This window comes from Oncorhynchus mykiss, chromosome 9 (genome assembly GCF_057628025.1).
Source record: "Oncorhynchus mykiss isolate SJ-2025 chromosome 9, ASM5762802v1, whole genome shotgun sequence".
Classification (NCBI taxonomy): Eukaryota; Metazoa; Chordata; class Actinopteri; order Salmoniformes; family Salmonidae; genus Oncorhynchus; species Oncorhynchus mykiss.
In genome coordinates, this window is record NC_143030.1 from 65,112,361 (window position 1) to 65,136,678 (window position 24,318).

Below are 24,318 nucleotides of genomic sequence, written 5' to 3' on the forward strand. Positions count from 1 at the left end.
ATTGGCTAGTGAGTAAATTTGAAATGCAACGCGCCTGCCTTGCTTCTTGTACACACTTCCAGGAGTTTAGCGTGAGATAACCCAAACAAAAGAATAACAAACTTGATCATCCAGTGCAAAAACAGGTCAAAACATTTGGCTGTGCAAAGATTTTTCTGTTTTGTCTGCCTTTTTTCATTAGTGTGGTGGACTCAAACGGTATGTAGTGGCAGCTAACTTTAGCATGCTAGTAGCTAACTGTTAGCTGTACATGAGTTTTTTAAATTACACATCGCCAGCAATGTTGGCTAGCTACTGTAGCCAGCTAACGTTAGCGTCTGAGCTAAATCTACTGTTGCTTTCCTTCCATCTAAATTGTATGTGCAGGTTTTAGCTAATTTGGGTGACTTATGTGGCAAATTTGGTTCGCTAATATTGGGAAATTGCATTTTTTGAATTTTGTATTCTGTGCTATTTTTTGGATTAGGAAAAGACAGTTGATCTGTTCATCATAGTTGGCTAAGATGAATGATCAGCCAGGGTTCACCACCACCAGACACTTTCGCCCATCCGCAATTAGCCTGGGGACGAGGTTATTCACCTATTGACATTTAGCAAACTTATTTTCAGAGGTTTCTATGTGCCCTTATTTTTCTCAGAAGATGGACGCTCCTGTGTTAAACCTACACAGCTTGTTTGACAATCTGCGGTCTCATGTTGACATACTCAATGAGAGCATTGAACCCCGTAAGTAATTGTATTTAATTTGATTTGACATGGAGATTAATAGTATAGACAATGCTGTACAATATATATTCAAAGCTACCACACCTTTATTGTGCATCTTCTCGTATCAGAGTTCATCCAGATGGCCCTCAACTTTGAGGACTGTCGTCGTAGATGGCTCAGGTTTGAGCAGGACCTAGGGTCCTGCAAGGAAGTGCTTGCCAAAGCAGAAACTGAGAGGGGAGCCCTGGAAGTAAAACTCAAGCATGCTCGCAATCAAGTCGACGTGGAGATCCGCAGGCGCCAGAAGGCAGAGGCTAACTGTGAGAAGTTGGTGTGTATTCACAGCAAGTCTAATTCATATTTTATTTTATTCTCGTCACTGGTACCCTCAGACTGGTTCACTCTTCTCTGAAGAAACTGTTGAATGGCTTTAAACAACTCCTCTCACCTTCCTTCTCCCTGCGTTCTGTTGTGTTACAGGACTGTCAGATCCAGCTGATTCGGGAGCTTCTGATCACTAAGGGCTCCAGCAACAGCCTCCAGCTGAATGAAGAGCAGCGTTCTGCTCTGGCTTTCCTCAACGCTCAATCTCAGGCAGCACGAGCCAACCTTAACACCAGAAAAAGTTAAGGATCCCTTGCTAGTGTCTTGCTCCTCTTCCAGAGTTTGAAAGCTTATCAAAGCATTTTCTGTTAACATATCAACATCTGAAGTGTTCTAGTATTTCATTTTGTTTTCCATAGATTGCAGACCATAGATGAGTCTGCCTCCATTTTATCAGACATCAGCTATGATAAAACGGATGACTCTCTGGTAAGCTTTTATTTTTGTCTTGTCTAAATTCTTGAGCCTCTGAATCATCAATTATGTTACTCATAGCCAAACCATTAGCAGGGAGAAGGGCTAAGACAACCAATACAATATGTAATTGAGACGATAATGTGCTATATACACTACATGACCAAAACAATGTGGACACCTGCTCATTGAACCGCTCATCCCAAAATCATGGGCATTAATATGGAGTTGGTCCCCCCCCCTTTTTGCTGCTATAACAGTCTCCACACTGTTGCCACGAAGTTGGAAGCACAGAATGTCGTGTGCTGTAGTGTTAAGATTTCCCTTCACTGGAACTAAGGGGCCTAGCCCGAATCATGGAAAAACAGCCCCAGACCATTATTCCTCCTTCACCAAACTTTACATTTGGCACTATGCATTTAGGCAGGTAGCGTTCTCCTGGCATCCGCCAAACCCTGATTAGTCTGTCCGACTGCCAGATGGTGAAGGGTTCATCACTGCGTTTCCACTGCTCCAGAGCCCAATGTCGGCAAGCTTTACACCACTCCAGCCAACACTTGGCATTGCGCATGGTGATCTTAGGCTTGTGTGCGGCTGCTCGGCCATGGAAACCCGTTTCTTGAAGCACCCGACAAACAGTTATTGTGCTGATGTTGCTTCCAGAGGCAGTTTGGAATTTGGCAGTGAGTGTTGCAACCGAGGACAGACTATTTTTACGCGTTACACACTAGGTGGTCCCGTTCTGTGAGCTTGTGTGCCTACCACTTCGCTGCTGAGCCGTTGTTACTTCTATCAGAAATTTGACGAACGGACTTGTTGGAAAGGTGGAATCCTATGACGGTGCCACATTAAGTCACTGAGTTCTTCAGTAAGGCCATTCTACTGTAAATGTTTGTCTATGGAGATTGCATGGCTGTGTTTTCAATTTTAGACACCTGTCAGCAACGGGTGTGGCTGAAGTAGCCTAATCCACTAATTTGAAGGGTTGTCCACATACTTTTGAGTGTATATATAGTGTATTTGCAATAATGAACCCGGTCCGTTCGTTTGATTAACCATTCCAGGACTGAGACTCATCCATCATGAGAACTATGCGGCTGAAGAAACGTGAAAAAAGGGTAAACAAAGTGTATTGGATGCAAAATATTTGCCAGCCATTTCTTGAACATCTATGTGTGGAGTTTTTAAGATGTTAGCCCTCTTCATTACAGCGCTCTACCTCTAGAAATTTCACTGACGGCCCCCCAAGTGCTTCCAAAAGGTCTCGATCAACAGGCAGAACGTCTGAGAAGGTAAAGATTTTAGTTTAATTTCTATAGATAACTGAGAGCTGTTACTCGATATACTGTTGAAGTTTACAGTGACTTGACTGATGTTATGTTTAATGGTCGTAGGGAAATGAGTCTCTTGTGGCCAAGACCACAGTGACCGTGCCTGCTGACGGAGGACCCATCGAAGCCGTCTCTACTATTGAGGCTGTTCCCTACTGGAGCCGGAGCAGGAGAAAAACTGGTAAGAGCTTTTACTCATTTACTGTGGATTTGATCAACTTTAAAATGGAGGATTGTATTTTACTCAGAGTTAGTATTGTATGTTGAAGCATGATAGGATTTTCAGTTGGAAAGATGCAGGCAGCTAGACTATATTAGTTTATCCTTGACAATGTGACAAATGTATGTTCATAACTCATCAGAACTGCATTGTCAGACTCTGATCTGTATTTTACCTTTGTCTGTCTGTCCTGTCTAGCTACACTGGAGTGGGACTCTGAGTCAGTCAAGTCTGAGGATGTCATGCCCAACCGGCCAGAGAGCGACAGCAGGCCTCAGGAACCCAGCACACCCCAGGGCAACGGGAGTGTCCGTAATCACAAATTTGTCTCCAAAGCGGTAGGAATGTAATTTGTTTTCAGACAGAGAGGGTTAATGCATGGGTGACATGAGATTAATTTAGCAAGGCAGAAAATGTTGGTTCTTATTTTCGAGTTAAAAGCTTTATTCTACCGCATGCACAGGTATTCAAGCCTGAGTCGTGTGTGCCTTGTGGCAAGAGGATCAAGTTTGGGAAGATCTCCCTGAAGTGTCGTGACTGCAGACTGGTCACCCACCCAGAGTGTCGTGAACGCTGTCCCCTGCCATGCATCCCCATCCTGGGTGGCACTCCTGTCAAAATTGGAGAGGTAAGGGGAAAATTCCATTGTACTTCTCTGCTTGTATTCCAATACTTTTATTCTGATGTAAATCTGTTTTTCTTCAAAGATCTCTTGAGTTTAGTTCAGTGGGATAAACATTCTCTTTTACTTTTATTTCCTTCCCATGGCAAACTTGCAGACTACGTCTCCCATGTCCAATCTCCCATGATTCCCTCTTTGGTGGTGCACTGTGTCAATGAGATTGAGCAGAGGGGCCTACATGAGGTGAGTGTTTTTGTCTCAATCTCACACTGGGCTGAATCATTACTGCCTTTTATGGCTTAGTTTGGGTGGCAGGTAGCCTAGTGGTTAGAGCGTTGGGCCAGTAACCGAAAGGTTGCTAGATCAAATCCCAGAGATGACAAGGCAAAAAAAAAAAAATTCTGCCCCTGAACAAGGCAGTTAACCCACTGTTCCTAGGCCGTAATTGTAAATAAGAATTTGTTCTTAACTGACTTGCCTAGTTAAATAAAGGTTAAATATAATAAAAACAATTTGTTTATACAGTAGAATTTATAGCTTCTGTGTTTCACGCTTTAAGTTTCACCATGCTCTTTCTTTTCACTCCCAGACCGGCCTCTATCGGCTGTCTGGTTCTGACCTCACAGTGAAGGAACTGAAGGAGAAGTTCTTGCGAGGGAAGACTGTCCCGCTGCTCAGCAAGGTGGAAGATATCCACTGCATCACTGGCCTCCTCAAGGACTTCCTCAGGAACCTCAGAGCCCCTCCTTACTTTCCGCCTCAACCGCACCTTCATGGAGGCTGCAGGTAGGTGTTGGCTCTATAGCGATAAAACAACTTTATCAGTCTCTGTGGTTTGTTCGGCCAGTGGTCGACTGAATAAAGGTGTCTTTTGGTTGTTTTGCATAGCCATTTTGTGTTGGGGCACGCTGAATGTTTTGGTTAGTAATAGTTAATGTGGTATATTTCAGTGTTCATTCATGGTATTCTTAGTCACCAGTAACTATAGTTACTAAGTCTATGCAATGTCACATTCTTCCTCTACAGTAAAACTTTTTTTTCCCCTGCTACTTAACTTCTGTGATCTCTACGTTGCACTCTTTGTCCTCAGAGCTTGTGGATGAGGATAACAGCATTGCCCTGATGTACCAGACCATCAGTGACCTGCCACAGGCCAACAGAGCCACCCTGGCCTTCATGGCCATTCATCTCCAGAGGTGAGCATCTGCTGTGCATTTAACTATGAGCTCTGCTTACTCACTTAATTGTATATGAACAACCAAGCCTTTCTTGACATGTCTTGTAGAAAGAGGCCATGCTTGTTGCATTCTGTGACAGGTGTTTTTCCCCTACATCCTTATTGACCACCATAAACTCTTTCAGGGTCACCCAAAGCCTGGACACTAAGATGGACATCCCCAATCTGGCACGGGTGTTCGGGCCTACTATCGTTGGCCATGCAGTGCCTGACCCAGAGCCCATGACAACCATACAGGACACCAAACGCCAGCCCAAGGTAAGACACATTACAACAACACAGCTCTTGTTTTAAGTGGCAGTATTTCTTCACAAAAACACATGGGCTGCAAAAGTGACATGATTGCCATTTTTGTTCAAAAACAATGTCTTAGTCTTGCAAGTTGTTAGATCTGTTTTGCCTGCTTGGAAGATGACGACGCAATAGGCTGTAATTCGTTTCAATTCAATACAACTGTATTTTTCCCCTCATGAGTGATTTATAGTAGTTACTGTTTTTCTATTGTTACCCAGGTTATTGAGCGTCTGCTGGGCCTGCCGGTGGAGTACTGGAGCCAGTTCATGATGGTGGACCTTGACCAGCTGCAACCTGATGCAACATGATCATCAAGAACCCTAACTATTATACCCCTAACCATAAAGGTGAGCGAGTGCATGAGTCTAGCAAAGCGTTATCTTGTCAACCCAAAACCAAATCTCTAGTAATGCACCGACATGACATTTTTGGCTGATACCGATATCCGATATTTTAAATTTTTGCGGCGTTTTAAACATTTTAGTACAGTTAAATAGTTAACACACTCACATAGATGCAGTGATCTAAGGCACTGCATCTCAGTGCAAGAGGTGTCACAACAGTCCCTGGTTCGATTCCAGGCTGTATCACATCCGGCCATGATTGGGAGTCCCATAGGGAGGCACACAATTGGCCCAGCGTCTCCGGGTTTGGCCAGGGTAGGCCGTCATTGTAAATAAGAATTTGTTTTTAACTGACTTGCCTAGTTAAATAAAAGGTTACACACACCACACTGACCATAAAGTTATATTGTGCATTTACATATGTCCCCATTACCAGTAAAACATAATCAAAACCTATTTCTTTCACTTACTTGCTGTTTCGTTGTTAATTTGTTTCCTTGTCAACCAGGATTTGTATGGAATGCAGTTTGGGTCTTTGCGTGTCAAAAAACATGCATGTCAAATAACCTTGTTGACCAATCAGGACCTGAATATGACTGCACGTCACATCATTTAACGCGTTCATTCATTTTTAAGTAGTTATTACACATTACACATTGATTGCACCATCGCTCATATTTCATATGTCACAACGATTCATCGATGCGTATTTTATGATGCTGTTAAAGTTGTCTCGCGCACCTACAGTGCTGGTCAGAAAGAAAAGCTAGCTAGTTCATGGATGCAAACAATGTTCTTCCCCAAAAACATAGCAAAACTAAATCTGTTTTAGTTGAAGTCGGAGGTTTACATACACTTAGGTTGGCGTTTTTCAACCACTTCACAAATTTCTTGTTAACAAACTATAGTTTTGGCAAGTCGGTTAGGACATCCACTTTGTGCATGACAAGTATTTTTTTCCAACAATTGTTTACAATTGTTAATTGTATCACTGTATCACAATTCCAGTGGGTCAGAAGTTTACATACACTAAGTTGGCTGTGCCTTGAAAAATCTTTGAAAATGCCAAAAAATGATGTCATGGCTTTAGAAGCTTCTGATAGGCTAATTTACATCATTTGAGTCCATTGGAGGTATACCCGTGGATGTATTTCAAGGCCTACCTTCAAACTCAGTGCCTCTTTGCTTGACATCATGGGAAAATCAAAAGAAATCAGCCAAGAACTCAGAAAACAAATTGTAGATCTCTGGTACATCCTTGAGAGCAATTTCCAAACACCTGAAGGTACCACGTTCATCTGGACAAACAATAGTATGTAAGTATAAACACCATGGGACCACACAGCTGTCATACCGCTCAGGAAAGAGATGCTGTCTCCTAGAGTGCTTTGGTGCGAAAAGTGCAAATCAATCCCATAACAACAGCAAAGGACCTTGTGAAGATGCTGGAGGAAACGGGTACAAAAGCATCTATATCAAAGTAAAATGGTTTCACATCGACATGCCCTGAAAGGACGCTCAGCAAGGAAGAAGCCACAACTCCAAAACCGCCATAAAAAAGCCAGACTACAGTTTACAACTGCACATGGGGACAAAGATTGTACTTTTTGGAGAAATGTCCTCTGGTCTGATGAAACAAAAATAGAACTGTTTGGCCATAATGACCATCGTTATATATATATATATATATATATATATATATATATATATATATATATATATATATATATATATATATATATATATATATATATATATATATATATATATATATATATATATATATATATATTAGGAAAAGGGAGAGGCTTACAAGCCGAAGAGCACCATCCCAACCGTGAAGCACGAGGTTGGCAGCATCATGTTGTGGGGGTGCTTTGCTGCAGGAGGGACTGGTGCACTTCACAAAATAGATGGCATCATGAGGAAGGACAATTATGTGTATATATTCAAGCAACATCTCAAAACATCAGTTTGGTTGCAAATGGGTCTTCCAAATGGACAATGACCCAAGCATACTTCCCAAAGTTGTGGCAAAATGGCTTAAGGACAACAAAGACAAGGTATTGGAGTGGCCATCACAAAGCCCGGACCTCAATCCCATAGAACATTTCTGGGCAGAACTGAAAAAGCGTGTACGAGCAAGGAGGCCTACAAACCTGACTCAGTTACACCAGCTCTGTCAGGAGGAATGGGCCAAAATTCACCCAACTTATTGTGGGAAGCTTGTGGAAGGCTACCTGAAACATTTGACCCAAGTTTAACAATTTGAAGGCAATGCTACCAAATACTAATTGAGTGTATGTAAACTTCTGACCCACTGAGAATGTGATGAAAGAAATAAAAGCTGAAATAAATAATTCTCTCTACTATTATTCTGACATTTAACATTCTTAAATAGTGGTGATCCAAACTGACCTAAGACAGGGAATTTTTACTTGGATTAAATGTCAGGAATTGTGAAACTGAGTTTAAATGTATTTTGCTTATGTGTATGTAAACTTCCGACTTCAACTGTATATAGCTAGGGGTCATCATCTAATATATATATATATATATATATATGACAGTTATTTTTGATTTAATGGTGGTCGGACCTATCTATGTGAAGCTAGCCACAATAGTGGACTTTGCGATTAGCTTTCAAAATAAAAGTATTTCATTGACAGTGATGCAAATTAATACGAATAGATCAGGGTGCAATGTTATATAAAATCAACAAAACACAATCAAAAGACAATTTGTTAATTTGACAAATCTGTTGAAATCACACTGTATAGTACTTTAGAATTCCATTGGGGGCATACTTATTTCACTGTACAGCCCTACCTATGGATTGTGGATCAATGACATGGGTTATCAGTCAGCTCATATTGTGGGACTCTGAAACAACTGTGAATTGAGCCACATGTATTGTCATCCTATGTGTATTGAAAACTGTTCCAGAAGAAAAACAATACTGCATAGATGTTTTGGAGTCTGATAACTCTGAGGAGGACATTGGGAAAACATATATTGGGTATTGAGTAGACTGATACCTAAGGATTGGGGATCATTGAGGTAAAGCTGTACAGTACAATATAAAAGTCAGTACACACAATAGGCTGACTGGGTAGGTGATTTCACACAGTCCTGCGATAAGAGCTACAATGCTAATATTTGCGATGCAGCTAGCTGGCTGCTTATAACGTTAGCTTTGGGCAACAGGGTTAAGTAGCTGGCTAGCTATGTATTTTCATGAACTGAAGTTCAATTTCAATAGGTCGAACAACAAGTAGCTACCTAGCTAATACTTACTCACAAGGATTCCTAAATCATTGCAAAAAATAATGAAAATGACTGCAGTTTTTACTGGTCATTGTTTTCAGGCTGGTTGTATTGTTGCTAGCTAGATACCAAGCTAAAGCTAGCTAGCTACCCCAGAAGTTGCAGTCAAACAAATAATGCTTTAATTACCAACGCGGTATTGTAAACACATCGTTTGTGGCCGGTGTTTGCTTGTTTACAGGCTTTTTTTTGTACAGCTTTGACAGTGCTACTAATAGTACTGGTGGCGCTTGGCTTGCACGTGCAAATTCAGAACACACAACATTCTACAATAGAACTGTGTTATTTGACGTGTCAAATTAAAAGCTTATTTAACGTGTCAAATAGTGTTATTTGACATGTAGATTTTTCAACACGCAAATACCCAAATGGCGTTCCATAGTTGGTCGTGAAGCTATTACTGTGTAACTCTGGTAGGAAAACATCTGAAAAATAGCACACTTGGTAGTGTGTACTGGTGCTCGACCAGTCACGAAAGCCAACATCACCCACGACAGAGAACGGTTGATTTTCAAGGGCAATGAATTCCATTATCTTGGCTTTAATGGATTTCGCCTTTGAGTTGTCTTGCTGAAATGTTCTTACTCTTTCAAATGACTGCTCGATCCACACAGCAGACATTGTGGGCTAGGTTAGAAATGCTGTGTAGCGTCATTACGTCATGTACCTACGTTTTACATAGGTATGCACGTCAGCTTTGACATCGGTTTTGCACATCACCGTTAAACTAGACATCGGGGCGATACCAATGTTGGCATTTTTAGCTAATTTCGGTCGATTCCAATATGTTCACCCATATAGGATGCATCCCTACAAATCTCTATTAGGTTCTTGTGTTATTATGTTGAAGATTTTAAGGATTTTTATTTATTTATAAGAACTAATGAAAATATACAGCTTGGTAACAAACTGTGGTAATATGACTAATGTTGACTGTGTTAATATTGTTCAAGTGAGCATGCTGGGTCCCCTCACAACTCCAGAGCACCACCAGATGAACAAAACACCGTCCTCCAGCTCCTTGGGTCAACGCATGAGGTCCACCCTGAGCAAGACCACGCCCAAATAAGCACTCTGTGCTGTCATGCATTTAAATTATTCAGCATTTTGTGTTGTAGGTCACTGCAATGTGTATGAAGATCCTGTCTGAAGGACTTGAGTTGTCACTAGTCTCGAAGCAAACACCATTGGTCTATAAACCTGACAGTCTGGAGTACATTTTCACCTAATTATCAGATTGTAAAGGTGAATGACATGAGTAAATTTTTCACCCAAGTCTTAATTCACTTCCTTATAACGTTGGTTTCTGTTGACTAATGCTAATACTGCCTGACTAATATGTGTGTGGTGTTATAACTTTCAGATTTGGGAGTAAGAGTAGGTCTGCTGTGGTAGTGGGATTCCCCAGTCGCCCAGGAAACTTCTTTGCATCTCCGCTCCTCAAGTAATCCAAAGCAGCCGCTGGGCAGCTCTGTTCACCTAATGGGAAATAAATGCAATACCTAGCAATAGATTGATAAACTTATTTTTTACAAGACTAATGCTTCCACAGATGCTGTAAACACCTATTTTGTGTTTCAAAATGCTACGGTTTTAGTATGTAACAGGATATTTTTCCAACCAAAAGGGAAGGTCTCTTTTGGAGCTCTGATTTAAAAAAAGAAAAGAAAATCAAGATTTAACATAACCTCAGGCAATGAAACCTACTAGGTTTGTAGATACAATGAGGTTTGCAGTATCTTTCTGTGATTTATTTACAAAGAATGTTGAACATTGGTTGAGAATACGCACGTCTGAAATTTGGCAGGGGATTGTCTTATATCTAACACGCAATTTAACTTGCACATTACCAGTTAGAAAACAACATTCCATAGAGCTTTTTATGCCAAACTTGAATTGAGTTATTATTGCATGTGGCATTTTTAAAAATATTTTCCTGTTAATTTATATAATCACCTTTCGTAACGTCTACATGCTTAAGCAGTTTGATTGTACATGTTTCACTCAATTTGTCTTTTACATACTCAAGACTAGCCACAGTGTAGTAATATTAATTTGGCACATTTGATAAATGTCTGCAGCATTCTTTAGCAATAATCAACTAACTTTAAGGTAACCATGCAGCTGTATGCTTGGTGACTTGAGCAAATTTTGCAACTTGAGGATACATTTGAAAGAAATTCACCTTCCTTTGTTTCCTTTCCTGAGTGTTCTAAAAATATAACTTACAGTATTGGCCAATATGACTCTTGTTTGCACAATGGGAGGTTGGTTCTGACTAATGTTCTGCACCTCTAACTGCATAAAACGCTTGAATGCTGCATCAGAGAACCAGAGTGTAGAAATGGTGGCATTTCAACAAAATGTCAAATTTGCTTTGATCAAAGATTTTTGTGGACCAGTATTTAAAATGGTCTTTGTTTCATTATTGCATTTTCTGGTATTGCTGAAAACTTGAACAAAAGCACATGATGGTATACAGATCATTTTGAAGGCAGCAGGGGACCTGTCAGGTCTCTGCTCTACAATGTGTTCTGTTACGCCAATCTTGACACTAGCTCCCAGGAAGGGAAAATGTCATTCTACGGTGTTAGGAATGAATTGGTCCTAGATGACATGCACAGAAACTGTACAAGTAGGTCTACTGCATGAACTGCCTTTGTACATGCCTGGAATGGTAGTGTTGAGAAATTGTAAAGAGCATATGAATTTGCCTATGAACATAACAGTAAGCTATTGCACAGCAATTGCATGAAAAGGAGTTTATATCAAAGCATTTGTTCCACATTTAGAATGTCTGTCAAGACTGGGTGTTCTCTGAACAATATGTTTCATACAATGAAGTTTCGGTGTGTGTGCTTCAAATGAGAGACTGTTGGAGAGAACCAGCACACTGGGTGCTTGATGATTAGTGGTCCTGTTCAGAAAGTTTCCCCTTGAGCCAGAACATCCTATTAGAAAGTGTGCAACATCAGAACTCGGGAATTGGCCAGAGGAGTGTTCTGGAAGGCAGAGTCTGAACCCCGCTTCTCCAGGATGGGAATGCCACTAACGTGACGCAGCAGGAACCAGACAAACAGAGGAGATGGCATACTGGGGACCCTTCATCACAGACGAAGTAGAGCCAGAGTCCAGACCACTGCAGTATCTCCAAGGTAGTTAGGGTGCTGGCTGTCGCCCCACAGCCCGCTCTGGATTAACTTTCCCTGTGGAGGCTGGATTGAGGCTATTCCCTGGGTAAATTAATATACTATGAAATGAACATACAAATACAGGAAGTTAATTCAATGTTTTGAGAGTGGTCATGACTCATGTTTACAGCACTTTGTAGTGAGAATACTTCCCCACTGCATCCATGAAGATTATAAAAAGGTCAACCTCCCCTAAGGAAGCCCACCAGGCTGACTCAGCATTATCTGGGTTCCCTTTGAAGAGCCACTTGTGATGGCCTCTGTGACAAAGCCACGGCTCCATATCCCCCAGCCCAGATAGTCCCTCACCCCCAAGGGCTCATCTCGCTGCTCACTGTTCAGCATGAGGGTGGGCGAGCACGTCAAACACCCAGACAACTGAAAGGTAGAGGAATAAATAATTGACTGAACCATTGGTAGAATAGATCAAAGATGTCTAAATAATATTTGTACACGTCAAGATTATGCACCTACTCAACAAGACATTCACCTGGGACCAAAATAGAAGAAAACATTTGCAAAAGAGTACTGTATACTATCAGTGTGCAATGTTAACACTAATTTATGTTCTCTCCCATTTGGGCACAACCCTGATATCAGTGGCTATCCTAATCTCGTAAATTTATAAGGAGCAAATAAGACTGAGCGGTGAGTTAAAGTGGATTCTCTAATGGGCTACATCGGGTTGCTTAAGGATGATGGAAATCACTGCTACTGTGGCTGAGTGAGAAAAATAAAAGCCGGTGACCATTATGATTCAAAGTACCTTGAACATTCCAGTACACAAAAAATATCCCTGGGCTGTCTCGCATGGTTAAACCTGCGATCCTGGCCGTCCTTCACGATCCGCATGAAAAGGAATGTTCCAAGCCTGCAGAGGTTAGAACATGAGTACCGTTGTCACATTATCCCCAGCATTATTCATTAACCCAACCATAATGACTCACAACCATAAAGGGTTCTGCAACACTGTGTTGGCCCAAGCCTTAGCCTTGGCTAAGACTGCTGAACTGATACACAACTTTGTTGAATGAAAAGCAGCAGAGAACACTAAAGCTCTGCAGGTGTTTATAACTGTTTTGTTCTTCTCCACTGATGGGATTGATATTAGGTCACAGGAGGCTGCTGAGGGGAGGATGGCTCATAATAATGGCTGTAATAGAGGGAATGGAATGGTATCAAACACATGGAAACTATGTGTTTGAAAGTGATATCATTCCATTAATTCCTTTCCAGCCATTACTATGAGCCTGTCCTCCCTAATTAAGGTGCCACTGGCCACCTGTGCACTTTCACCCCGACTCTGTCAAGCTTAGCTTACTCCCCATGCTGTTACCAATCCAGTCTGCACATTTTGCCTCAAATGACAAGAGTCCCTCCCCAATAGCGACTCAGGTGGGCAAGTAATATAAATGTGCAGACCCTAAAAAATAGACCTTTCACAGTAAGGCGTGTTCAATTAATATTTTACCCAGTAGCCTACAGACAGTGACAATTAGCTCCAAAGTTCAAGGGTAAAACTTTCGATGAGCACATACAGAGCAGAGGAGCAGCACAAGAAGACAAGTTAAAGAAGCTTGTCAAGAAATGCAATTAATTTGTTGCATTGACAAGGAATGCCCATTCAGTGTCTACAGGTAAGTTGCAGCATTTTACATAACTAACTGTAAAGTATATAGTTAATTCTGAATGGCACATACTGTCCTATCAGTTTTAACTTGCATTTTGACAGTTCATATGTAGACATATCTGTTGTAACATATTATACTAGAATAAGGCAAAAGCCAACAACAATTGTCACATGCAATTGTCAAAATGCATGGGCCTACATGACTGTTGTTTTAAGGTTGTGACTGCTGTTTTTTGGTTTAAGGCAATTCCATGGTAACAGAGTGGTACTGTATGTTACAATATTGCTACGCCATTTCTGTCGATAAAACATCTGCTATGGTAATGGCCAATTCCACGATAACAGAGTGATGCTGATACACCCTGATTTTTCACTTTAAAATGTATACCAAACAAAAAAGAACGATTGTGCATAGTTGTTTAACTGCAATGATTACTTTTAACAATTTCAACTGAACCTCTTGCAAAAACACATTTACTTTAAGAACTGTGCAGATTTAAAGTTTGGTAACAGAATGACAGTTTGTGCGGTTTGTGTAATCATAGAGTTACCAAACTTTGCATCAAAACCAAAAAAAGAATGACACATGCAATAATAACTCAGTTCAAGGCTATCATAAAATGTTATGACAGGATGATGGCACAAACTGTCATTATTACCAAACTTTGCATTTGTAAATGTGTTTTTGTAAATCTTTCCGTGGAAATTGTTAAACGTAGTCATTGTGCATATTTGTTAAGTTTGTTTAACTTTGCAATCATTCATTTTTGTTTGGTATACATTTTAAAGTAAACATCTGAGTTTCAGCATCACTCTTATCGTGGAATTTCCCTTTACCATAGCAAATGTTTGATGATCGACAAAGGGCGTAACAATATTGCATTGGTAAAATTGTAACATTGATCTACTGTACAAATTTTAAATCGGGTGAGCTACAGAGTAACAATTTGTGGTAAACATCACGATACAAATTGACCAATCTCGCGCTACAATGTGACAATTTGTGGCAAATCATCTTGGACTTTGGATCATTTTGGATGATTGCTTTAGCATTCTTATTTATAGAGGCTTGGTTTTGTAACATTGATATTCATCAGATACAAAATGCTATACTTTCATTAATGAAAAAAAAAACGAATTCCATTGCAAACATTTTGTTTGACCGCATTATTGTTTATTTAGAATAGGCCTATGCCCAAACCTAATAGATTCGATTACTTATTCAACCAATGGTTGAAATCGTAGCGATTCCCTGCAAACACGCCTCGGCATGAATTGGTATGCTTCAAATCAACATGTTATATACCTGCTAAATCATAAAACTTCTCTGTTTTGAGAGCTCCTGATATGGCCCATCCAGTCCACTGGATTCTCAGGTCTGTAGCTGCACATTTTGCTATCTTACTCCCTTATCAGGTCCAGTAAATTATATAATATCAAATGGTATTCTGACATCGGACCAGCCCCACTATCTTGAAACAGTCCTGTGTAAAGTTCACTTCCATAGTATGTAGGCGTGGCCAACGACAATTTGATTAGACATAGGCGGCATCTTCTTCTTCTTTGGTGAGGTTTAACAACGGTTGGCATCCAATATGTTGCATTACGCCCCCAACTGAACTATAGTATAGCTCAATTACACTTTGTGATACAAAATCGTAAAGGGGAAGTGGGAAAAATGAAAAATATAAATATATTTTAATTACCCTACCAACTAACCCTATACTCATTCAAACCCATCACCTTTACTTTAACCCTATCTTATCCTACCCCAGGCCAACGGCCTGAGAGGATTGGACACTACCACTCAGCACATGCTGTAACTCTTCTGAAGTAAAATCTCGTACTCCCAAATACTTTTCTGCAGCTGCCACCACAACATATTTTTTCTGTGATTTATGTTCAATTTCTGCAGTACAGTTGATAACCATTGCTATGAACGCTAAGAAGCCAACCAGACTGAAGCATACTATATATATATGTATATCGTTCATTGGTCTATCCCTCTGTGCTAGCACAGATATCCTCTCAGAATCCCTCACCCTTGACCCATCCTCTTCTACTTTCTTCACTGCCTCAGTATTCGACACGTTCTGCACTAAACTTCCGATCCACAGCAACATGTGCACCCCAACAGTTGACACACCACTTTATCCACCAAAACGACACAATCCTCTATCCCATGCCCTCCTGCACACTTCCCACATCCTGGAATTTCCCTCATACACACTGCTGTGACACGACTATCAATGTTGCACCTGAAACAGTGCAGTGGATTCGCCACAAAAGCTTTAACAGGATAACTGATATATCCTATCTTGACCTTGTCGGGTAAAGACTCTGACTCAAAAGGACTGACAGTGACTCCTCTGTTTCACCACACTCACCACCGGGTCTGCGTCGCACCAAACGGTGGGCGTCACAAACACCAGGAATCTTCAACTTCACCTCCACACTAAACACTATACCAGAAATAGCTCATTTTAATGGTGCCCTGTTCCTAAGAGCAAAGCAAGAAACAGATCTTGACCCAAGTTGTGTGACACAAATATAACAAGTCCACTACAGTTTACCTTCACTGATTCAACTGCACCCAACTCTTTTCCCACCAACCCTGAAACCACAAATGGATCCACCAAAAGGCAAGGATCCACTTTATCCAGAAATGTCACTCCTACTGGACCAAATGTATCTTTATCATAACCATATGCATCAATGCAAGGCTCGGGCTCCGAACTCCTCACAACACCTTCTACCCCTTCCATTTCATCCCCAGAACTCAAACTGCCATCCAGCTCCACCTGTTTGAATTTGACACCAATCTTCCTTGACAACCTCTCACTTGTTATTTCTAGCTTCAACAGATTCAAACCCATCCTCTGCCTCCCTAGATCTCCTCTCTTTTTCTCTCCAATCCTCTGCCCTTAACCAATTACCCGACTCCTTCTGAAAATATTCAACTTTTCCAAGCCAAAATCTATTTTTAGCATCGAGAGAGACATGCTAAGCCCTGTACTCCCTCCTCTTCAAACTCAAGCCATCACCAGTTCACCTTCCTTCCTCCCAGGCTAATAATGCAATACATTAATCAGACATAGGTGTGCTAAAAACACTGGGAACACAGGGGGACCCCCGAGTGGCGCTGCGGTCCAAGGCACTGCATCTCAGTGCTAGAGGCGTCACTACAGACCCTGGTTCAATTCCAGACTGTATCACAACCAGCCATGATTGGGAGTCCCATAGGGTGGCACACTATTGGCCCAGCATCGTTAGGGTTTGGCTGGGGTAGGCTGTCATTGTAAATAAGAATTTGTTCTTAACTGACTTGCCTAGTTACATTTTTAAAATGTAGTCATTAAAACTGCCATACATGTTTGATGCACTTTTGATCTTGAGCTTAATAGGCATCCATCCCGACTAATGTCTTAACTTGTCTTTCCTCAACCTCTACATTTCCAGGGATAAAAAGCTCAACACCAGGGAAAAGGAGAAATTATGTCAGAGGGCAATGGTCCAAAAGGAGGCACTGGGGTCTTTGCGAAAAGATTCCAAAGGCAGCTGAGCAGGGGCAAAGAGAAGGTATACAGTACTTTAACTTTCTCAATATAATGCACAATATTATTAAGTTGTTTGAGGTTTGACATGTATAGCATTCCCTACTTTGTAGGTCTTGCAGAAGTTTGGAAAGACAGTGGAGACCAAAGATGAAATATTTGAACAATGCCTCCTAAATCTGAATGACCAACAGGTAGTCACCATGACAGTACAGTACTACACAGAGATCAGACCACACCATATGTATGAACCTGTAACGATAACCTTAAACGGATATGTGATTTATATTCTATAGAAAAGGCCTGTAAATGTGCCCCAGTAAATCCCATAGATGTATGTATAGCCTACAGACAAGATGAGTCACTCTATAATCTCTGTTTGCAGATTGATGGGAACCGGTTATACAAGGACCTGAAGATTTACCTTAGTTCTGTCAAAGGTAAACATTTGTTCAGTCCGTCTATGTTGTAAATTAAACGTGATCTGTATGATGTTGTCCATAAATTGCATGGTTTTCTATAGCTTTAGCACCATCAGTAGTGCCCCAGTCTGATAACATGTGATCCATGCTGTCGACTTTCCACAGGAATGCGGCAAGCTTCAAAACGTCTTTCCCAGTCTCTGTATGGTGTCTATGAGCCGGACTGGGATGGAGAAGAGGACCTGAGGACCATTGTAGAGGTCAGTCATAGCACTGCTGTATTATTAAGAATGGCATGCATGACTGTTGATTATTATTATTATGCAAATGTCTGTATAAAAAAACATACATTTTCTCCATATGCCAACAGGGTGAAGACCTCCTGTGGAATGATTATGAGGCGAAGCTGATAGATAAGGCACTTTGCACCATTGAGTCTTACATAAGCCAGTTCCCCGATGTCAGGGTAAGGATGGAAACACACACACACACACTCCCTAAATATTTGATCTCACACGGGCATTATTCCTTTCCTCCAACCCCCCAGGAGAGGGTGGCCAAACGAGGCAGGAAGTTAGTCGACTATGATTCCTCCCGTCACCACTTGGAGGCGATGCAGAATGCTAAAAAGAAAGATGATGTCAAAATTGCCAAGGTCAGACAGACAAGATACCCCTGTCTACTTAATTTGCACAGCAATGATCATTTAAACAAAACTACAAACTCATCTCGTCATGGTGCTTCTCTCGGTACAGGCAGCTGAGGAGGTAAACAGAACCCAGATTGTCTTCGAGGACATCAACAGAGAGCTGAGGGATGAGCTCCCTACTCTCTATGACAGGTAACGAGTCAGAAGTCCGCACATAGCCAGATAGCAGAATGACAAATGCATCATCAGATCAAGTGTGTCAACAAAGAAAAAGTAGCGGACAATTTATATGAATAATGTTTTTTCTTCTCTTCATTTTGTTCCTGAAGTCGAATTGGATGCTATGTGTCAGTCTTCACAGCCATCTCAAATTTACGGGACACCTTCTTCAAGGAAATGACTACGGTATGTGCAGGTCATATTATTCTCAATATCTGGGGTGGGAACACAGTGAAAAAAGCAGTTATCTAGGGCTTTACTTTGGTTTATAAAAAACTTAACTGTTTTGTCAGCATTTAGGTAACAAAAGTCCTAGTTCTTTCAGTTTATATCTATTCTTAAACTGGTGTATCCTCTCTTTCAGTCCAATAGTTATTTACAGAATGTGATGAAGGACCTGAAGGATCAGCATCCAGACAAGGTGTTTGTCGTCAAAGGGTTGAATCAGTAAGTTGGCTAGGATTTTACATCTCTCACCAGCCCTGTTTTTTTTTATTTATGAACTTTCCTCCCATTTTGAGTCTATCTATGAGCTGTGGTCTGGGATGAACGAAATAGTGAGTGTTACATAAAGCATAACGGTAATTAAAGCAAAGTAAGCATATCAACATGTAGTCATCCTATCCCTCCTCTCACATATCTTTCAGGACTGGCTCTCTGAAGAGGCGATCTTTCATGTCCCCCAGGTCGTGGAGCGCTAGCTTCTCTGACTTCCATCAGAGTTATAGTCCGGGCAAGTCCGGCACTCTCACTAGAGACAGGTCCAGCTTTAGATCCCTTAGTAGTCCTCGCTATGATGAGTCATTAACCAGCACCCCTGCAGTCTCCCCACGGTCCCCACCTACTAAAGAGCCCTTTTCAGAGGCCCAAGACCTGGATGCAGACTCCACCCGCAGTGAAGGCCCCACTGCAGAGAAGAAACCGGAATCTGAAAGCAGGGATAACACCACCACAAAAGGGGCCTCTGGCAGCGGCCAGAAGTCAGAAGAGAAACTGATGGAGGAAGAGAAGGATGTGAAAGAGGGAGAGCCTCCTTCAGACCAGCACTCCACCGCCTCAAATAAGAAAGGAGAAGAAGAAGAAAGCTCTTCTGCGTTGACAGCGAGTACTTCCGATGTGACCAACTCCAATAACTCAGAGAACGTTGAGCTCCAGTCCTCGGCCATAGACACACCCCTGCTGACCATAGAGAGCCCTGGGGCCCCTGAAGACTCTGGGGCCCACGGTGTGCAGAACGGAGCGGCTTCTGATGGCTCCGATGCTGACGTGCTTGTCCAAAAGGTGAGACACACGCAACCTGTAATGACCTCTCGTATGTAGTACATTTGATTTACATGCCGGTCTACTCTAATCAAGACAGGAAGTATAATAATGGGATTCCATCGACTGCTGCTAGACCATTTGGATCTACTGGTATATAACTTTTCTTTCCTTTTACTTTTAGGCAGCAAAATTACATATCCAGGAGCAAGAGGGTGCGAAAAATACTGTGGTTTAATGAAGGATCTCTGAGGAAAAGGTTGTTACTGTCTAAAGTAACTGTAATTGAGTTATTATATTGAGTTTCTTATTTCCTGAGTTAACTGTCAAAATGTTTTGTATTTGTTCACAGAATGAGATAGTAATTAGGGAGAGTGGATGAATACTGCACAAGGGAAAATAGGATCAATATGAAAAGCCTTCTCAATATTACTGGAGGGATATAAGAATATCTCCTGTTTCCACCTGCTGTCTAAGATCTGGAAGCTCTTGCTTGTGGACAATATACTTTCAATACAAACGTTTTGTTTTTTAATTAATATAATCAATGGTATGCCAATTTTTGCTTTGTTTAGGGTTGTGCCAGTATTCACCCAATAACTTTATACACCCAATAACTTTGAATTGTATTTTAATTTAATTGTAGAGAAACAGCAAGTTCACTAAATTGTACTTGACTCAATTTGACATTCAGCTTTGCAAAACTGTATCTCATTTCATAGAGCCCACAATGGAGGTGTCATAACCATAAAACCTAGCGGTCAAACAGGGAAATGGTTCCAATAATTTTTCCACCATACATTTTTTAGAAACACTTCAAATAAGGGCTGTGTTTCGTGTAGGCTTACCCTGGTGTGACATTTTTATAAGGTCCCCTTGTCCTAGAGAGATTTACACTGTTACACTGTCAAAATGTCATGACAGGGTAAGCCTAAACGAAACACAGCCCTTATTGTAATTGTTTCTGAAATCCCCTATGGGAAAAATGAATGGTAGAAAAACCATTGGAACCATTTCCCTGTTTGACCGCTAGGCTTTATGGGTATTATGACTCATACTGTGTTACTCTATATAAGTTTGCTAAATTGCACCTGAAAAACTTGATTATTGATTAAACAAATAGCTTTTTATAATGTCTTGTTTAGTGTCACAGCTGTTAATTGAAAAACTAAAATCAAATGACTAAATCAAACAGTGGTGTAAAGTACTTAAGTAAAAATACTTTAAAGTACTACTTAAGTAGTTTTGGGGGGCATCTGTACTTTACTGTTTATATTTTTGACAACTTTTACTTTCACTTTATCACATTCCTGAAGAAAATAATGTATGTTTTACTCCATACATTTTCCCTGACACCCAAAAGGTACTTGTTACATTTTGAATGCTTAGCAGGATAGGAAAATGATCCAATTCACACACTTCTCAAGAGAACATCCCTTGCCATCTCTACTGTCTCTGATCTGGCAAACTCACTAAACACAAATACAGCACTTGTAAATTATGTCTGAGTGTAGGAGTGTGCCCCTGGCTATCCATAAATAAATAAAAACACAAATTGTGCCATCTGGTTTGTTTAATATTTGAAATGATTTATACTTTTACTTTTGATACTTAAGTAAACATTTGCTTTTGATACTTAAGTATATTTAAAAACAAATACTTTTAGACTTTACTCAAGTAGTATTTTACTGGGTGACTTTCACTTGAGTCATTTTCTATTAAGGTATCTTTACTTTCACTTTAGTATGACAATTGGGTACTTTTTCCACCACTGAAATCAAAGGTGTCTTGATTAATTTCGTTTTTATATAAAATGTCTGAAACATCTTTGTCCCGATACAGTGTCTTTTATTTGTGAGCCTATAACTAGGTTTCCGTCCATTTGGCACGGAAAACAGATTTTCATGTGAATATTATCAACAACAAAAAATATATATACACATATTTCCATGTTTTCATCAAATTGACTTAATTTTTCCCCCTTTTCTCTTAACAAATCAATACAAAAAGTACATGGGGGAACACAAGTTTATACAGTATATAGAATATACAAAGGACAATTGGCTAGGGGGTACAATATCACATTACACAAGAACCCTAAGGGACAAATACACACAGCTATAATGGCTTTTTTGTTGGTAGAATACAATATAGTTACATTTCTTTTTGCAAGGTAAGAAAGTGTGGTGTTTTGTTTGTACATTTTCTGAAATGAATTACACAAAAAATTTCAATTTATTTATATGACCCTATGATCACTCGGCTACAGAGAAGATGCTTGCTGGAATGTTCATTAAAACGGTACTTCATTTAGTTTATCTGTCGGCCCCAGGCTCGAACTCAGGCCCTGTGTGTAGCTAACTGACCCTCTCTGCCCATTTATCGCCATTTACCCGTTGTTGTCTTAGCTGTTTTACCAGTTGTTGTCTCACCTGTTGTCTTAGCTCAACACCTGTGATTGCTTTATGCCTCTCTCTGTCAATATGCCGTGTATACTGTTGTTTAGGGCAGCTCTCATTGTTTTATTTTACTGCGGAGCCCCGAGTCCTGCTCAACATGCCTCAGATAGCCACCTTGTCCCACCCCCCACACATGCGGAGACCGCACCTAGTTTAACTGGCGCCTCCAGAGATGCAACCTCTCTCATCGTCACTCAATGCCTAGGCTTACCCCCACTGTACTCGCACTCTACCATACCCTTGTCTGTACACTATGACCTGAATCTATCCTACCATGCCCAGAAATCTGCCCCCTTTATTCTCTGTTCCCAAAGCACTAGATGACCAGTTCTTTTAGCCTTTAGCCGTACCCTCATCCTACGCCTCCTCTGTTCCTCTGGTGATGTAGAGGTTAACCCAGGCCCTGTGTGTCCCCAGGCGCTCTCATTTGTTGACTTCTGCAACCATAAAATCCTTGGGTTCATGCATGTTAACATCAGAAGCCTCCTCCCTAAGTTTGCTTTATTCACTGCTTTAGCACACTCCCCCAACCCTGATGTCCTAGCTGTGTCTGAATCCTGGCTTAGGAAGGCCACCAAATTTTTTGAAATTTCCATCCCCAATTACAACATTTTCCATCAAGACAGAACTGCTAAAGAGGGCAGAATTGCAATCTACTGTAGAGATAGCCTGCAGACTTCTGTCATACTATCCAGGTCTATGCCAAAACAGTTCAAGCTTCTACTTTTAAAGATCCATCTCTCCAGAAATAAGTCCCTCCCTGTTGCCGCTTGTTATAGACCCCCCTCTGCTCCCAGCTGTGCCCTGGACACCAAATGTGAATTGATTGCCCCCCATCTATCATCAGAGTTTGTACTGCTAGGTGACCTAAATTGGGATTTGCTTAACACCCCTGCCGTCCTACAATCTAAGCTAGATGCTATCAATCTCACAAATATTATCAAAGAACCTACCAGGTACAACCCCAAATCCGTAAACATGGGCATCCTCATGGATATCATCCTGACCAACTTGCCCTCTAAATACACCTCTGCTGTTTTCAACCAGGATCTCAGCGATCACTGCCTCATTGCCTGTGTCCTTTATGAGTCTGCGGTCATAAAGGACCACCCCTCATTACTGTCAAATGCTCCCTAAAACACTTCTGCGAGCAGGCCTTTCTAATTGACCTGGCCCGGGAATCCTGGAAGGATATTGAGCTCATCCCGTCAGTAGAGGATGCCTGGTTGTTCTTTAAAAGTGCCTTCCTCACCACCTCAAATAGGTATGCCCCTTTCAAAAAATGTAGAACTAAGAACAGATATAGCCCTTGGTTCACTCTAGACCTGACTGCCCTTGACCAGCACAAAAACACCCTGTGGCGTACTGCACTAGCATCATTCCTTCACCCAAATCCAGACAGCTGATGTTCTGAAAGAGCTGCAAAATCTGGATCCCTACAAATCAGTTAGACTAGACAATCTGGACCCTCTCTTCCTAAAATTATCCGCCGCCATTGTTGCAACCCCTATTACTAGTCTGTTCAACCTCTCTTTCATATCGTTTGAGATTCCTAAAGATTGGAAAGCGGACTCTAGACCCAAACTGTTACAGACCTATATCCATCCCGCCCTGCCTTTCTAAAGTCTTCAAAAGCCAAGTGAACAAACAGATCACTGACCATTTCAAATCCCACTGTGCCTTCTCCGCTATTCAATCTGGTTTCCGAGCCGGTCATGGGTGCACCTCAGCCACGCTCAAGGTCCTAAACGATATCATAACCGCCATCGATAAAAGACAGTACTGTGCAGCCGTCTTCATCGACCTGGCCAAGGCTTTCGACTCTGTCAATCACTGTATTCTTATCGGCAGACTCATCAGCCTTGGTTTCTCTAATGACTGCCTCGCCTGGTTCACCAACTACTTCTCAGATAGAGTTCAGTGTGTCAAATCGGAGGGCCTGTTGTCTGGACCTCTGGCAGTCTCTATGGTGGTGCCACAGGGTTCAATTCTCGGGCTGACTCTTTTCTCTATATATGTCAATGATGTCGCTCATGCTGCGGGTGATTCTTTG

At 41.2% G+C, this 24,318-nt stretch overlaps 1 protein-coding gene, 1 long non-coding RNA gene and 1 pseudogene across 6 annotated transcripts; 2 read left to right on the forward strand and 1 right to left on the reverse strand.

The window, feature by feature from the left end:
- Positions 1 to 10,390, forward strand: LOC110532559 (rac GTPase-activating protein 1-like; annotated as a pseudogene). Its single transcript, XR_016483389.1, has 17 exons — positions 1 to 198; positions 639 to 726; positions 837 to 1,039; positions 1,189 to 1,328; positions 1,446 to 1,521; positions 2,571 to 2,624; positions 2,718 to 2,798; positions 2,901 to 3,018; positions 3,256 to 3,395; positions 3,521 to 3,685; positions 3,824 to 3,922; positions 4,269 to 4,465; positions 4,770 to 4,875; positions 5,042 to 5,174; positions 5,429 to 5,557; positions 9,835 to 9,946; positions 10,245 to 10,390. The product of XR_016483389.1 is annotated as a rac GTPase-activating protein 1-like (transcript).
- A 220-nt stretch (positions 10,391 to 10,610) lies between these two features.
- Positions 10,611 to 12,947, reverse strand: LOC149981302 (uncharacterized). Its single transcript, XR_016483390.1, has 2 exons — positions 12,839 to 12,947; positions 10,611 to 12,450 (listed from the first exon to the last, which is right to left on the reverse strand). It is a non-coding gene; the product is annotated as an uncharacterized LOC149981302 (long non-coding RNA).
- A 69-nt stretch (positions 12,948 to 13,016) lies between these two features.
- On the forward strand, positions 13,017 to 21,633 carry LOC110532558 (bridging integrator 2). Of its 4 annotated transcripts, XM_090185022.1 has the most exons (13): positions 13,017 to 13,709; positions 17,162 to 17,281; positions 17,370 to 17,450; positions 17,642 to 17,696; positions 17,844 to 17,938; positions 18,049 to 18,144; positions 18,226 to 18,333; positions 18,434 to 18,519; positions 18,657 to 18,732; positions 18,911 to 18,993; positions 19,194 to 19,827; positions 19,991 to 20,065; positions 20,159 to 21,633. In XM_090185022.1, the coding sequence occupies exons 2-12, from the start codon at positions 17,198 to 17,200 to the stop codon at positions 20,042 to 20,044; spliced, it is 1,452 nt and encodes a 483-aa protein (XP_090041148.1). In that variant the 5' UTR covers positions 13,017 to 13,709; positions 17,162 to 17,197; the 3' UTR covers positions 20,045 to 20,065; positions 20,159 to 21,633. The 4 variants fall into 4 exon arrangements, with proteins under 4 accessions (XP_090041148.1, XP_021472225.2, XP_090041147.1 ...); XM_021616550.3 differs by having other exon boundaries at positions 19,991 to 21,633; XM_090185021.1 differs by having other exon boundaries at positions 13,018 to 13,709; positions 18,049 to 18,333.
- Positions 21,634 to 24,318: the final 2,685 nt, after the last annotated feature.